This window comes from Xiphophorus hellerii, chromosome 1 (assembly GCF_003331165.1).
Source record: "Xiphophorus hellerii strain 12219 chromosome 1, Xiphophorus_hellerii-4.1, whole genome shotgun sequence".
NCBI classification, from domain to species: domain Eukaryota; kingdom Metazoa; phylum Chordata; class Actinopteri; order Cyprinodontiformes; family Poeciliidae; genus Xiphophorus; species Xiphophorus hellerii.
Window position 1 is genome coordinate 4,395,618 of NC_045672.1, and position 15,789 is coordinate 4,411,406.

At 46.4% G+C, this 15,789-nt stretch overlaps 1 protein-coding gene across 3 annotated transcripts in view; it reads right to left on the reverse strand.

The window, feature by feature from the left end:
- lamb2l (laminin, beta 2-like) overlaps positions 1-15,789 on the reverse strand; it is a 93,216-nt gene that overhangs the window by 35,591 nt on the left and 41,836 nt on the right. For all 3 annotated transcript variants that reach the window (XM_032569017.1, XM_032569009.1, XM_032569026.1), the window contains 5 exons: positions 14,962-15,176; positions 14,770-14,866; positions 13,763-14,135; positions 13,504-13,688; positions 12,317-12,564 (listed from right to left, as the gene is read on the reverse strand). In XM_032569017.1, coding sequence (XP_032424908.1) covers positions 12,317-12,564; positions 13,504-13,688; positions 13,763-14,135; positions 14,770-14,866; positions 14,962-15,176 — 1,118 coding nt within the window. The remainder of the gene's footprint in view (positions 1-12,316; positions 12,565-13,503; positions 13,689-13,762; positions 14,136-14,769; positions 14,867-14,961; positions 15,177-15,789) is intronic.

The window sequence follows — 15,789 nt, forward strand, 5'->3', positions numbered from 1 at the left end:
GAGATAGCAGCTGGGCGTGGCGGCGTGGCGAAGTGACCTGTAACGCCGATGCCATACTTTTGCTTCTAGATTCCACATGTTTCGACCGAGCTGCACCAAACTTGGCTTGAGTGATGCTGGTGTGATGTCTGAAAATTCTATGTCATCAGATTATGACGTCATCTAAGCCCCGCCCCCTCAGAACAGGAAGTGCTATTTTTTTCCTTGGAAACTTTCATCTATGGCTCTCTTGACCTAATCAAGGTGATTCTGTGTTGGATGACAGATAGGAAGTTGATCTCGCTTGCTTTAAAGTGCCAAGAGTTTTCAATGGCGGCAACGCCATTCGTATACGTTTGCCTCTACATTCCACATATTTTGACCGAGCTGCATCAAACTTGGCCTGAGTGATCCTGGAGGCTTGCCCGTCAATCCTACGTCATCACATTATGACGTCATCTAAGCCCCGCCCCCTCACAACAGGAAGTGCCGTTTTTTTTCCTTGGATAGCTCTGTTTATGGCTCTCTTGACCTAATCACGATGATTCGGATGATAAACTCTGTCAATGCTCGCTGCTGGCTGAACCGTGTGGGCGTGGCCAAACGGCGAATATCAGTCCCTCGCCATATACATACGTTTGGCTCTAATTCACACACGGATCATCCGATTGGCGCCAAACTGGATATGTATGACCTTTGTTCACCTCTAAAGAGCCCAACGGGTTTGAGATGTAATTTGACTCCACTGCGCCCCCTAAGTTAATACATCGGCCGTATCTCCTCGACGCATCGACCAATCTGCGCCAGATTTTTCGACAGTCGTCGGGGAGCGCCGCCGAACGCATTCACGCCTGTCGCCCGGTGGACGGGCGGGGAAAACGCGCGACAGCTTCTGCGGCGGCTGGCGGGCGGCGGTGCTGGAAACTGCGGCGGAGCTTCTGCGGTGGGGAGCGGGCTGCGGCTCTGGAAAACGCGCGAGAGCTTCTGCGGTGGCCGGAACCCCCGCGGTGGCCAATAGGCCGGAGCGGCGCTTGCTGCGAGGGCCGCCCGAGGCTGCTTGCAGCTTTAATTATTAGGCCCGAGCAGCAAAGCGCTGCGAAGGCCTATTGTATCTGTGCTGTTTATTATTATTATTCTTATTATTCTTCCACCCAAATGAATTGCCTTTTTGGGGGCTTTATCATATTCAAAAACTCACCAAACTTGGCGGTCGCGACTAGAAAAATTCAAAATTTTGAATTTTAAGGTTGTCACAAAAATCGCAAAAAAAATTGCTCAACGGCAGCAACTAGCAATTTTCTGTTGACACAATGGTATGAACGTACTTCATCGTAGAGACATGAAATTTGGTACACTTGTAGAGCTCACCAAAAGACTCAGAACTTACATTTAATGTTATTAGCCAACTATCACAGGAAGTCAGCCATTTTGTCTTGAACGTCCATTTTTTTCCTCGATTTTGACGTTTACAGCCTTCGTATTTGATCGAACTCCTCCTAGGGATTTCGATTGATCGGCTTCAAACTCGGTCAGTCTGATCATAAGGCATGTTTGATTTAAAGTTATCAAATTGGTGAGTTTTGGAGCATGTTGAAGGGGGGTTAGCAGGGGTCAAAGTTCACCTACTCGCCATGAAACACGAAACTCTTATATTTCCTATATAAAAACACATAGAGGGACCAAACTTTCACTGATTGATCGTCATCGGGTGTCCTAAAATACCCTGTGGTGAAATGATGACATCACTTAGGCCACGCCCCCTGAGAACAGGAAGTGTCATGTTTTACTGTGAACGGTCGCTATCTTAGCCCTTTGACCTAATCAACATGAAACTGTGTCCAGAGACAGAAGACAAGTTGGTGTGTTGTGGATTCCAACCCCGACCGGCTGCGATGAAGCAGGTGGGCGTGGCGGCGTTGCGAACGCCATCGAATTTCGTTTGGCTCTGAATTCCACAGTTTCGGGGTGAGCTGCTCCAAACTCACTAGGATGGATCCTTATCCATCCCCGAACAGGAATCCATAGCGATATTTGGTGGGCGTGGCCTAATTTTTCTATAGCGACCCCTAGAGTATTTTAAATGAACAGCCCCATGCCATGCTTTATCCTAGAATTACGAAACTTGGTACATATGTGTATCTTGTCAGGACGTACAAAAAAGTCTCTTAGAGCCATGGTCGAAACCCAACAGGAAGTCGGCCATTTTGTATTGAAGGTCCATTTTGGACCTCGAGTTTGACGTTTACAGCCTTTGCATTTGATCGAACTCCTCCTAGGGATTTCGATTGATCGGCTTCAAACTCGGTCAGTCTGATCATAAGGCATGTCTGATTTAAAGTTATCAAATTGGTGACTGTATGAGCTTGCTGAAGGGGGGTTACCAGGGGTCAAAGTTCACCTACTCGCCATGAAACACGAAACTCTTATATATCCTGCACAGAAACTCACAGAGATACCAAACTTTAAATTATTGATCATCAATAGGTGTCCAAAAATACCCTGTGGTCAAATGATGACATCACTTAGGCCACGCCCCCTGAGAACAGGAAGTGTCATGTTTTACTGTGAACGGTCGCTATCTTAGCCCTTTGACCTAATCAACATGAAACTGTGTCCAGAGACAGAAGACATGTTGGTGTGTTGTGGATCCAAGCCCTGACCGGCTGCGATGAAGCAGCTGGGTGTGGCGGCGTGGCGAAGTGACCTGTAACGCCGATGCCATACGTTTGCTTCTAGATTCCACATGTTTCGACCGAGCTGCACCAAACTTGGCCTGACTCATCCTGTTGTGATGCCTGACAATGCTATGTCATCATATTATGACGTCATCTAAGCCCCGCCCCCTCAGAATGAATTAGAGAGATCTTCTGTGTAATTACATAATAAACAGTCCATGTTCGTTGTTTGTAGGGCAATGCTGCCCTCTGCTGCCCACTGAAATAGTTTCATTATTTCAGTAATTCGACACCAGAGGGCAGCATTGCCCTACGGAATGACAGTTCAATGTTGAATTAAAGAGGAAAAAATTAAATAATTTGTAATTCTAACACAAAAACTGACAGAGACACCAAACCTTCAGTTATTGATCATTATCTTGTGTCCAATAATATCCAATGGTTAAATGATGACATCACGTAGGCCACGCCCCCTGACAACAGGAAGTCTTGTATTTTACTGTGAACGGTCGATAGCTTCTGCACCAAACTTTGCACGAGTGACCCTGATGGGATACCTGACGACCCTGTGTCATCATATTATGACGTCATCTAAGCCCCGCCCCCTCAGAACAGGAAGTGTCTTTTTTTTCCTTGGAAAGCTCCGTTTATGGCTCTCTTGACCTAATCAAGGTAATTCGGATGATGAGCTCTGTCAATGCTCGCTTCTGGCTGAACCGTGTGGGCGTGGCCAAATGGCGAATATCAGTCCCTCGCCATATTCATACGTTTGGCTCTAATTCACGCATAGATCATCCGATTGGCGCCAAACTGGATATGTATGACCTTTGTTCACCTCTAAAGAGCCCAACGGGTTTGAGATGTAATTTGACTCCACTGCGCCCCCTAAGTTAATACATCGGCCGTGTCTCCTCGACGCATCGACCGATCTGCGCCAGATTTTTTGACAGTCGTCGGGGAGCGCCGCCGAACGCATTCACGCGTGTCGCCCGGTGGACGGGCGGCGAAAATGCGCGACAGCTCCTGCGGCGGCTGGCGGGCGGCGGTGCTGGAAACTGCGGCGGAGCTTCTGCGGTGGCGAGCGGGCTGCGGCTCTGGAAACCGCGCGAGAGCTTCTGCGGTTGCTGGAACCCCCGCGGTGGCCAATAGGCCGGAGCGGCGCTTGCTGCGAGGGCCGCCCGAGGCTGCTTGCAGCTTTAATTATTCTTATTATTCTTCCACCCAAATGAATTGCCTTTTTGGGGGCTTTATCATATTCAAAAACTCACCAAACTTGGCGGTCGCGACTAGAAAAATTCAAAATTTTGAATTTTAAGGTTGTCGCAAAAATCGCAAAAAAAATTGCTCAACGGCGGCAACTAGCAATTTTCTGTTGACACAATGGTATGAACGTACTTCATCGTAGAGACATGAAATTTGGTACACTTGTAGAGCTCACCAAAAGACTCAGAACTTACATTTAATGTTATTAGCCAACTATCACAGGAAGTCGGCCATTTTGTATTGAACGTCCATTTTTTTCCTCGATTTTGACGTTTACAGCCTTCGTATTTGATCGAACTCCTCCTAGGGATTTCGATTGATCGACTTCAAACTCGGTCAGTCTGATCATAAGGCATGTTTGATTTAAAGTTATCAAATTGGTGAGTTTTGGAGTATGTTGAAGGGGGGTTAGCAGGGGTCAAAGTTCACCTACTCGCCATGAAACACGAAACTCTTATATTTCCTATAAAAAAACACATAGAGGGACCAAACTTTCAGTGATTGATCGGCATCGGATGTCCTAAAATACCCTGTGGTGAAATGATGACATCACTTAAGCCACGCCCCCTGAGAACAGGAAGTGTCATGTTTTACTGTGAGCGGTCGCTCTCTTAGCCCTTTGACCTAATCAACATGAAACTGTGTCCAGACACAGAAGACATGTTGGTGTGTTGAGGATTCCAACCCTGACCGGCTTTGAGATAGCAGCTGGGCGTGGCGGCGTGGCGAAGTGACCTGTAACGCCGATGCCATACGTTTGCTTCTAGATTCCACATGTTTCGACCGAGCTGCACCAAACTTGGCTTGAGTGATGCTGGTGTGATACCTGAAAATTCTATGTCATCAGATTATGACGTCATCTAAGCCCCGCCCCCTCAGAACAGGAAGTGCTATTTTTTTCCTTGGAAACTTTCATCTATGGCTCTCTTGACCTAATCAAGGTGATTCTGTGTTGGATGACAGATAGGAAGTTGGTCTCGCTTGCTTTAAAGTGCCAAGAGTTTTCAATGGCGGCAACGCCGTTCGTATACGTTTGCCTCTACATTCCACATATTTTGACCGAGCTGCATCAAACTTGGCCTGAGTGATCCTGGAGGCTTGCCCGTCAATCCTACGTCATCACATTATGACGTCATCTAAGCCCCGCCCCCTCGGAACCGGAAGTGCCGTTTTTTTCCTTGGAAAGCTCTGTTTATGGCTCTCTTGACCTAATCAAGGTGATTCTGTGTTGGATGACAGATAGGAAGTTGGTCTCGCTTACTTTAAAGTGCCAAGAGTTTTCAATGGCGGCAACGCCGTTCGTATACGTTTGCCTCTACATTCCACATATTTTGACCGAGCTGCATCAAACTTGGCCTGAGTGATCCTGGAGGCTTGCCCGTCGATCCTACGTCATCACATTATGACGTCATCTAAGCCCCGCCCCCTCGGAACCGGAAGTGCCGTTTTTTTCCTTGGAAAGCTCCGTTTATGGCTCTCTTGACCTAATCAAGATGATTCGGATGATGAGCTCTGTCATTGCTCGCTGCTGGCTGAACCGTGTGGGCGTGGCCAAATGGCGAATATCAGTCCCTCGCCATATTCATACGTTTGGCTCTAATTCAAGCACGGATCATCCGATTGGCTCCAAACTGGATATGTATGACCTTTGTTCACCTCTAAAGAGCCCAACGGGATTGAGATGTAATTTGGCTCCACTGCGCCCCCTAAGTTAATACATCGGCTGTATCTCCTCGACGCATCGACCGATCTGCACCAGATTTTTTGACAGTCGTCGGGGAGCGCCGCCGAACGCATTCACGCGTATCGCCCGGTGGACGGGCGTGGAAAATGCGCGACAGCTTCTGCGGCAGCTAGCGGGCGGCGGTACTGGAAACTGCGGCAGAGCTCCTGCGGTGGGGAGTTGGCTGCGGCTCCGGAAATTGTGCCAGAGCTTCTGCGGTGGCTGGAACCCCCGCGGTGGCCAATAGGCCGGAGCGGCGCTTGCTGCGAGGGCCGCCCGAGGCTGCTTGCAGCTTTAATTATTATTACGATTCTGCCCCCCCAAAGAGGCGCCTTTTTGGGGGCTTTATCATATTCAAAAACTCACCAAACTTGGCGGTGGCGACTAGAAAATTTAAAAATTTTGAATTTTAAGGTTGTCGCAAAAATCGCAAAAAAAATTGCTGAACGGCGGCAACTAGCAATTTTCTGTTGACACAATGGTATGAACGTACTTCATCGTAGAGACATGAAATTTGGTACACATGTAGAGCTCACCAAAAGACTCAGAACTTACATTTAATGTTATAAGCCAACTATCACAGGAAGTCGGCCATTTTGTATTGAACGTCCATTTTTTACCTCGATTTTGACGTTTACAGCCTTCGTATTTGATCGAACTCCTCCTAGGGATTTCGATTGATCGACGTCAAACTTGGTCAGTCTGATCATAAGGCATGTTTGATTTAAAGTTATCAAATTGGTGAGTTTTGGAGCATGTTGAAGGGGGGTTAGCAGGGGTCAAAGTTCACCTACTCGCCATGAAACACGAAACTCTTATATTTCCTATACAAAAACACATAGAGGGACCAAACTTTCAGTGATTGATCGTCATCGGGTGCCCTACAATACCCTATGATCAAATGATGACATCACTTAGGCCACGCCCCCTGAGAACAGGAAGTGTCATGTTTTACTGTGAACGGTCGCTATCTTAGCCCTTTGACCTCATCAATATGAAACTGTGTCCAGAGACAGAAGACATGTTGGTGTGTTTAGGATTCCAACCCTGACCGGCTTTGACATAGCAGGTGGGCGTGGCGGCGTGGCGAAGTGACCTGTAACGCCGTTGCCATACGTTTGGCTCTGAATTCCACAATTTCGGGCCCAGCTGCTCCAAACTCACTAGGATGGATCCTTATCCACTCACCAACAGGAATTCATAACAAAATTTGGTGGGCGTGGCCTAATTTCTCTATAGCGACCCCTAGAGTATTTTAAATGAACAGCCCCAAGCCATGCTTAAACCTAGAATTACGAAACTTGGTACACATGTGTATTTTGTCGGGACGTACAAAAAAGTCTCTTAGAGCTATGCTCTAAACCCAACAGGAAGTCGGCCATTTTAGATTGAATTTCATTTGACCTCGATTTTGACGTTTACAGCATTCGTATTTGATCGAACTCCTCCTAGGGATTTCGATTGATCGGCTTCAAACTCGGTCAGTCTGATCATAAGGCATGTCTGATTTAAAGTTATCAAATTGGTGACTGTATGAGCTTGCTGAAGGGGGGTTACCAGGGGTCAAAGTTCACCTACTCGCCATGAAACACGAAACTCTTATATATCCTGCACAGAAACTCACAGAGACACCAAATTTTCAGTTATTGATCAACAATAGGTGTCCTAAAATACCCTGTGGTGAAATGATGACATCGCTTAGGCCACGCCCCCTGAGAACAGGAAGTGTCATGTTTTACTGTGAACGGTCGCTATCTTAGCCCTTTGACCTAATCAACATGAACCTGTGTCCAGAGACAGAAGACATGTTGGTGTGTTGAGGTTTCCAACCCTGACCGGCTTTGAGATAGCAGCTGGGCGTGGCGGCGTGGCGAAGTGACCTGTAACGCCGATGCCATACGTTTGCTTCTAGATTCCACATGTTTCGACCGAGCTGCACCAAACTTGGCTTGAGTGATGCTGGTGTGATACCTGAAAATTCTATGTCATCAGATTATGACGTCATCTAAGCCCCGCCCCCTCAGAACAGGAAGTGCTATTTTTTTCCTTGGAAACTTTCATCTATGGCTCTCTTGACCTAATCAAGGTGATTCTGTGTTGGATGACAGATAGGAAGTTGGTCTCGCTTGCTTTAAAGTGCCAAGAGTTTTCAATGGCGGCAACGCCGTTCGTATACGTTTGCCTCTACATTCCACATATTTTGACCGAGCTGCATCAAACTTGGCCTGAGTGATCCTGGAGGCTTGCCCGTCAATCCTACGTCATCACATTATGACGTCATCTAAGCCCCGCCCCCTCGGAACCGGAAGTGCCGTTTTTTTCCTTGGAAAGCTCTGTTTATGGCTCTCTTGACCTAATCAAGGTGATTCTGTGTTGGATGACAGATAGGAAGTTGGTCTCGCTTGCTTTAAAGTGCCAAGAGTTTTCAATGGCGGCAACGCCGTTCGTATACGTTTGCCTCTACATTCCACATATTTTGACCGAGCTGCATCAAACTTGGCCTGAGTGATCCTGGAGGCTTGCCCGTCGATCCTACGTCATCACATTATGACGTTATCTAAGCCCCGCCCCCTCGGAACAGGAAGTGCCGTGTTTTTCCTTGGAAAGCTCTGTTTATTGCTCTCTTGACCTAATCAAGGTGATTCTGTGTTGGATGACAGATAGGAAGTTGGTCTCGCTTGCTTTAAAGTGCCAAGAGTTTTCAATGGCGGCAACGCCGTTCGTATACGTTTGCCTCTACATTCCACATATTTTGACCGAGCTGCATCAAACTTGGCCTGAGTGATCCTGGAGGCTTGCCCGTCGATCCTACGTCATCATATTATGACGTCATCTAAGCCCCGCCCCCTCGGAACAGGAAGTGCCGTTTTTTTCCTTGGAAAGCTCTGTTTATGACTCTCTTGACCTAATCAAGATGATTCGGATGATAAACTCTGTCAATGCTCACTGCTGGCTGAACCGTGTGGGCGTGGCCAAATGGCGAATATCAGTCCCTCGCCATATACATACGTTTGGCTCTAATTCACACATGGATCATCCGATTGGCGCCAAACTGGATATGTATGACCTTTGTTCTGCTCTAAAGAGCCCAACGGGTTTGAGATGTAATTTGGGGAAAATCCGCGACAGCTTCTGCAGCGGCTAGCGGGCGGCAGTGCTGGAAACTGCGGCAGAGCTTCCGCGGTGGGGAGCGGGCTGCGGCTCTGGAAAACGCGCGAGAGCTTCTGCGGTGGCCGGAACCCCCGCGGTGGCCAATAGGCCGGAGCGGCGCTTGCTGCGAGGGCCGCCCGAGGCTGCTCGCAGCTTTAATTATTATTCTGCCCCCCTCTTCGTGTGCCTTTTTGGGGGCTTTATCATATTCAAAAACTCACCAAACTTGGCGGTCGCAACTAGAAAATTTAAAAATTTTGAATTTTAAGGTTGTCGCAAGAATCGCAAAAAAAATTGCTGAACGGCGGCAACTAGCAATTTTCTGTTGACACAATGGTATGAACGTACTTCATCGTAGAGACATGAAATTTGGTACACTTGTAGAGCTCACCAAAAGACTCAGAACTTACATTTAATGTTATAAGCCAACTATCACAGAAAGTCGGCCATTTTGTATTGAACGTCCATTTTTTACCTCGATTTTGACGTTTACAGCCTTCGTATTTGATCGAACTCCTCCTAGGGATTTCGATTGATCGACTTCAAACTCGGTCAGTCTGATCATAAGGCATGTTTGATTTAAAGTTATCAAATTGGTGAGTTTTGGAGCATGTTGAAGGGGGGTTAGCAGGGGTCAAAGTTCACCTACTCGCCATGAAACACGAAACTCTTATATTTCCTATATAAAAACACAAAGAGGGACCAAACTTTCAGTGATTGATCGGCATCGGGTGCCCTACAATACCCTATGGTCAAATGATGACATCACTTAGGCCACGCCCCCTGAGAATAGGAAGTGTCATGTTTTACTGTGAACGGTCGCTATCTTAGCCCTTTGACCTAATCAACATGAAACTGTGTCCAGAGACAGAAGACATGTTGGTGTGTTGTGGATTCCAACCCCGACCGGCTTTGACATAGCAGGTGGGCGTGGCGGCGTGGCGAAGTGACCTGTAACGCCGTTGCCATACGTTTGGCTCTGAATTCCACAATTTCGGGCCCAGCTGCTCCAAACTTACTAGGATGGATCCTTATCCACCCACCGATCGGAATTCATAACAAAATTTGGTGGGCGTGGCCTAATTTCTCTATAGCGACCCCTAGAGTATTTTAAATGAACAGCCCTAAGCCATGCTTTAACCTAGAATTACGAAACTTGGTACACATGTGTATCTTGTCAGGACGTACAAAAAAGTCTATTAGAGCCATGGTCGAAACCCAACAGGAAGTCGGCCATTTTGTATTGAAGGTCCATTTTGGACCTCGAGTTTGACGTTTACAGCCTTTGCATTTGATCGAACTCCTCCTAGGGATTTCGATTGATCGGCTTCAAACTCGGTCAGTCTGATCATAAGGCATGTCTGATTTAAAGTTATCAAATTGGTGACTGTCTGAGATTGCTGAAGGGGGGTTACCAGGGGTCAAAGTTCACCTACACGCCATGAAACACGAAACTCTTATATTTCCTATACAAAAACACATAGAGGGACCAAACTTTCAGTGATTGATCGTCATCGGGTGCCCTACAATACCCTATGGTCAAATGATGACATCACTTAGGCCACGCCCCCTGAGAACAGGAAGTGTCATGTTTTACTGTGAACGGTCGCTATCTTAGCCCTTTGACCTCATCAACATGAAACTGTGTCCAGAGACAGAAGACATGTTGGTGTGTTGTGGATTCAAGCCCTGACCGGCTGCGATGAAGCAGCTGGGTGCGGCGGCATGGCGAAGTGACCTGTAACGCCGATGCCATACGTTTGCTTCTAGATTCCACATGTTTCGACCGAGCTGCACCAAACTTGGCTTGAGTGATGCTGGTGTGATACCTGAAAATTCTATGTCATCAGATTATGACGTCATCTAAGCCCCGCCCCCTCAGAACAGGAAGTGCTATTTTTTTCCTTGGAAACTTTCATCTATGGCTCTCTTGACCTAATCAAGGTGATTCTGTGTTGGATGACAGATAGGAAGTTGGTCTCGCTTGCTTTAAAGTGCCAAGAGTTTTCAATGGCGGCAACGCCGTTCGTATACGTTTGCCTCTACATTCCACATATTTTGACCGAGCTGCATCAAACTTGGCCTGAGTGATCCTGGAGGCTTGCCCGTCAATCCTACGTCATCACATTATGACGTCATCTAAGCCCCGCCCCCTCGGAACCGGAAGTGCCGTTTTTTTCCTTGGAAAGCTCTGTTTATGGCTCTCTTGACCTAATCAAGGTGATTCTGTGTTGGATGACAGATAGGAAGTTGGTCTCGCTTGCTTTAAAGTGCCAAGAGTTTTCAATGGCGGCAACACCGTTCGTATACGTTTGCCTCTACATTCCACATATTTTGACCGAGCTGCATCAAACTTGGCCTGAGTGATCCTGGAGGCTTGCCCGTCGATCCTACGTCATCACATTGTGACGTCATCTAAGCCCCGCCCCCTCGGAACCGGAAGTGCCGTTTTTTTCCTTGGAAAGCTCTGTTTATGGCTCTCTTGACCTAATCAAGGTGATTCTGTGTTGGATGACAGATAGGAAGTTGGTCTCGCTTGCTTTAAAGTGCCAAGAGTTTTCAATGGCGGCAACGCCGTTCGTATACGTTTGCCTCTACATTCCACATATTTTGACCGAGCTGCATCAAACTTGGCCTGAGTGATCCTGGAGGCTTGCCCGTCGATCCTACGTCATCATATTATGACGTAATCTAAGCCCCGCCCCCTCGGAACTGGAAGTGCCGTTTTTTTCCTTGGAAAGCTCCGTTTATGGCTCTCTTGACCTAATCAAGATGATTCGGATGATAAACTCTGTCAATGCTCACTGCTGGCTGAACCGTGTGGGCGTGGCCAAATGGCGAATATCAGTCCCTCGCCATATACATACGTTTGGCTCTAATTCACACATGGATCATCCGATTGGCGCCAAACTGGATATGTATGACCTTTGTTCTGCTCTAAAGAGCCCAACGGGTTTGAGATGTAATTTGGGGAAAATGCGCGACAGCTTCTGCAGCGGCTAGCGGGCGGCGGTGCTGGAAACTGCGGCAGAGCTTCTGCGGTGGGGAGCGGGCTGCGGCTCTGGAAAACGCGCGAGAGCTTCTGCGGTGGCCGGAACCCCCGCGGTGGCCAATAGGCCGGAGCGGCGCTTGCTGCGAGGGCCGCCCGAGGCTGCTTGCAGCTTTAATTAACTTTATGATTGCTACAATTAATTAAGTTAATTTAATTAAGTTAATTAAGTTATTGCTTTGCTGTTTTACTTTTAACAGTATGGAACTGATGAAAAGGTTTTTAAAAAACGGATTGTTTCAATTAAAGTCAAAATTGCAGAATGAGTTTCTATTTTGCAGTCAGAACCTCACCAGTAATGAACCTCTGCACAAGTCACTGGTGTACATATGCTCCACTTTTCAGTAGTCTCATATTTTTGTAATAAAAATCATATTAATCTGTTTCATGTAGCACTGGGTATCTGAAACTGAATTTTGGGGTTTTCTGATAGTTCTTTTGGTTATCAACCTCCTCCTGAGTGTCTGCACTGTTTACCATTTGGCTGAGATGTCGGACCGTCTCACTGAGGTTTTGGGTCTTCTGATGCAGCTCGTTTAATGAATTGTTGTGAGCGGTTAGATTCCGGAGGAGCTCGTCCTTTGTGGCGTTCAGCATCTTCTCGGTAATCCCTCGATTTTGTTTGGATTGTTCAACTGGACTGGTAGGAAACAACACCGAGGCGTTGCACTTCTCCTCAGCCTGCTGTGACAGTTGGTAGTACTTCTTCACTTTGTCAAACTGATCTGGTGGAATACAGGAGCAAAGATATGCCACTTCAAAATGGGAAAGACGAGAAAACATGTGGCTACACACATCACGGTAACAACCTTTGTTGGATGAGAAATGGTCTCAGTAATTATTGTGATAAACAATAATACTGTTATTTTATGACCATTTCCAAGTGTTATGTTGACAATTCAATGAAAGACCAATACATAAATTTCATAAAGAATTCTTAACACTGAAACTGAAAGATAATTTAAATATGCAAAATAAAACACAATTAAAAGCAGTAAATAAAATGGAAATAAAAGTCACATGTAACCAAAACCATGAATGGATTATAATATCTCTGTAAACAAAATTAAAAATAGTAATCTTCAGGCTTATTTAAATTGATCATTAATTGATTAATTGCCTGTTGCCAAAGGCCTACATGTGGCTCAAGCAAAGCAGATATGTGCTACTGATCATTCAGGAAGCAGCTACCAGAAAATATTATTCCATATCTAGACTCAGCCTGTTACAAAGACTCACTCGGTTTTGGGTTTTGCTACCAAACCCAATGAGCAGGATGGCAAACTAGCTGAATAAATCTCCAAAGCTCATTTTGCTTTTGCTCTTAGCATTTTAGATGCATCTGAGATGCATCTTGGCACCAACTCTGAAACAACAACCACTAGACCTCATTAGCCTGTTAGCTGCCTGTTAAAGAGGAATACCAGGAGGAACCGTTTAACTCCCAACCATCAACACTCCAAGTGGGGTTGGTGTGAAATAAAGGAAAAATATGTGAAAAAGTGCTTCATTATCACTGTAAAGTATGCCATAAAACTGAAAAAGGGTCAGCACTGGTTGAATTTATTTTAGGGGCTATTACACATGACTGACAGGGGGTTACTATCGTTACAAGTGAAGCTGCATGAAGTGTGATCTTTTTTTTAAGATCTGCCGGTGGATACCTGAAAATCCTGAGGTGAGGTACTTGTCCAGCAGCTCCTGTTTGCGAGCCAGCGTAGCATTGACATCCATCAGTTCTTTCTCCAGGTCAGTCAGAGCGCGTTTTAAGACCTTGTCCGCCTCTTTAGTTTTGTTTGTGTCTTGATCGATTCCCGTCAGACGTGAGTTAATGAGAACAATCTCAGGTCTGAAATACATTTTTAGCATTTAGAGAACTGCAGGTGAGTGAGAGTCAGTAGATAAGTAGCTTTAGTTGCCCACCTGAGGTCATCGATGCTCTGTCCAATCAGCTGGTGGATCTGTTCCGTGTTCCCCGTATCAATCAGGTTTCGCACCTGGTTCAGCTTCTGCTCAAGCTCCATGATGCGGTTGATCCCGACTCCGGGCGTGATTCCGCTCTCCAGGATCTTCTGGACGGCGTATTGGATGTGCTCCAAGTCTCTTCTGATCTGGCACAAATGGTCGTCCGCCTGATCGAAGCACTGATGACACGGGACACAGTTGGGGAAGACGCCCGTGAAGCCGCGCGCGCACTCATCGCACCGGAGCCCCGCCATCCCATCGTTGCAATCGCACTGCCCTGTTGCTCGGTTACACTGGCGTATCTGTGAGCCCAGCGGGTGACAGGAGCACTCTGGAAGGAAGCAGAGAGAAATATGATAGTAATCAGCAGTGCACCGATTGCTGTTCCCTCGGCCAATTCCAATGAAAACTTTTAGGGTGAAAACTTGGAAGTTTCAAATATTTTTTCAAAGAGCATGCACCAAACTGCTTCAATTTCTATAAAAAAATTGGAGGAGCAGTATTATTTAATTTCCAGGAGTAACATAGAGAATATTAATTCTCTATGTTACTCACCCAGGTACGAGTCCTGATTGATATGGGGGACACAGAACAGATCCACCAGCTGATTGGACAGAGCGTCGATGACCTCAGGTGGGCAACTAAAGCTACTTATCTACTGACTCTCACTCACCTGCTGTTCCTTGCGCACATTTGTAATTGAAATCCAAACATGACTTAAAAGAAATTTGACTTTGCAATCTAAAGGCTCGCTAAGTCTTTAGATTTGCAAGCCTTCCTGCTCTTTTCTTAAAGAAAGCAGGAGCTTCTCTTTAAGAAGCTCTTTCCAACACCTCGCCTTCATCACGTCATCACAGGGACGTTTCCCCATTAAGCGTTTGTCAGATCTCTGGGTTGAGCAGTAGTTCACATGATGAGCTCTGCAGACGTGCAGACCAGGAGTCTCCTTCTGCTTTCCGACTTACCTCTACACTCCACCTCTGGGTCGCCCCAGTGGTGCTCTTGGCACTCGGTGCAACGTTGTCCTCCGAAACCGGGCCAACACGGACACTGGCCTGTGAACTGCAGGGGTGATGGAAACATGCACGTCCTGATGATATTTTTCAAAGATTTAAATTGTTTTAAAATTATTTTTAGATGCTTCCGCTCTTCCTCACCATGTTGCACCGGTCCCTCTCAGAATGCCGCTGGTCACAGTTGCACGGCTGGCAGCCTTCAGCCTGACCGTAATTCCAGTGGTTGGGGGCACACTGGTCACAGTTGTTGCCCATCACAGAACCCCTGCAAGGACAGGCCCCAGTGTAGTGGTCACAGAGACACTGTCCTTCACTGCAGGCTGACTCCACAGTGCCAGCAGTCACACAGGTGCACCCTGGGTAAAGGCAAAGGACAGATAAGGAGGAGATCTTGGGGTCTACTTTGTGTCTGTATTTTCCACATATGCAGGCTGTTGTTTTTATGAGCAAGCAGAAATTTAATTAGCTTGAAAATACATTTTTAGGAGATCATAATTGTATGTGTGTGTGGGGGGCGTATGTGCGTGTGTGTGTGTGTGTGTGAGAGAGAGAGAGAGAGAGAGAGAGAGAGAGAGTTTCTTTTTTTTTCCATTTATGCCAACATGATTGTTCTGACTGGATGATATTTTGGAAATGTGAAAGTTTCAGAAAGACTCAGCAATCTGGCTACATGAGCTAAAGGTTTACATGGCCAGAGATCTCGGCGGTTTTCTTTGCATGATGAGAAGAGGTCAAGTATTCAGTTAGATTCAAAAATATTTTATCGATTCCACAGGAAAATAACATTTTCTGTGACATGTTTGTGGTTGTATATTTAATTAGAGTTCATCACTAAAAATTCATTTTTAAAATACCAATGGAAAGATGCAAACAAACCTGGATAGCAGTAATAAGAAGTCACTGACTGCTAATAACCAAAGCTAATAATCAAAGCTGGTATCCAGCTCAATGTTTTTTATATGCTAACAT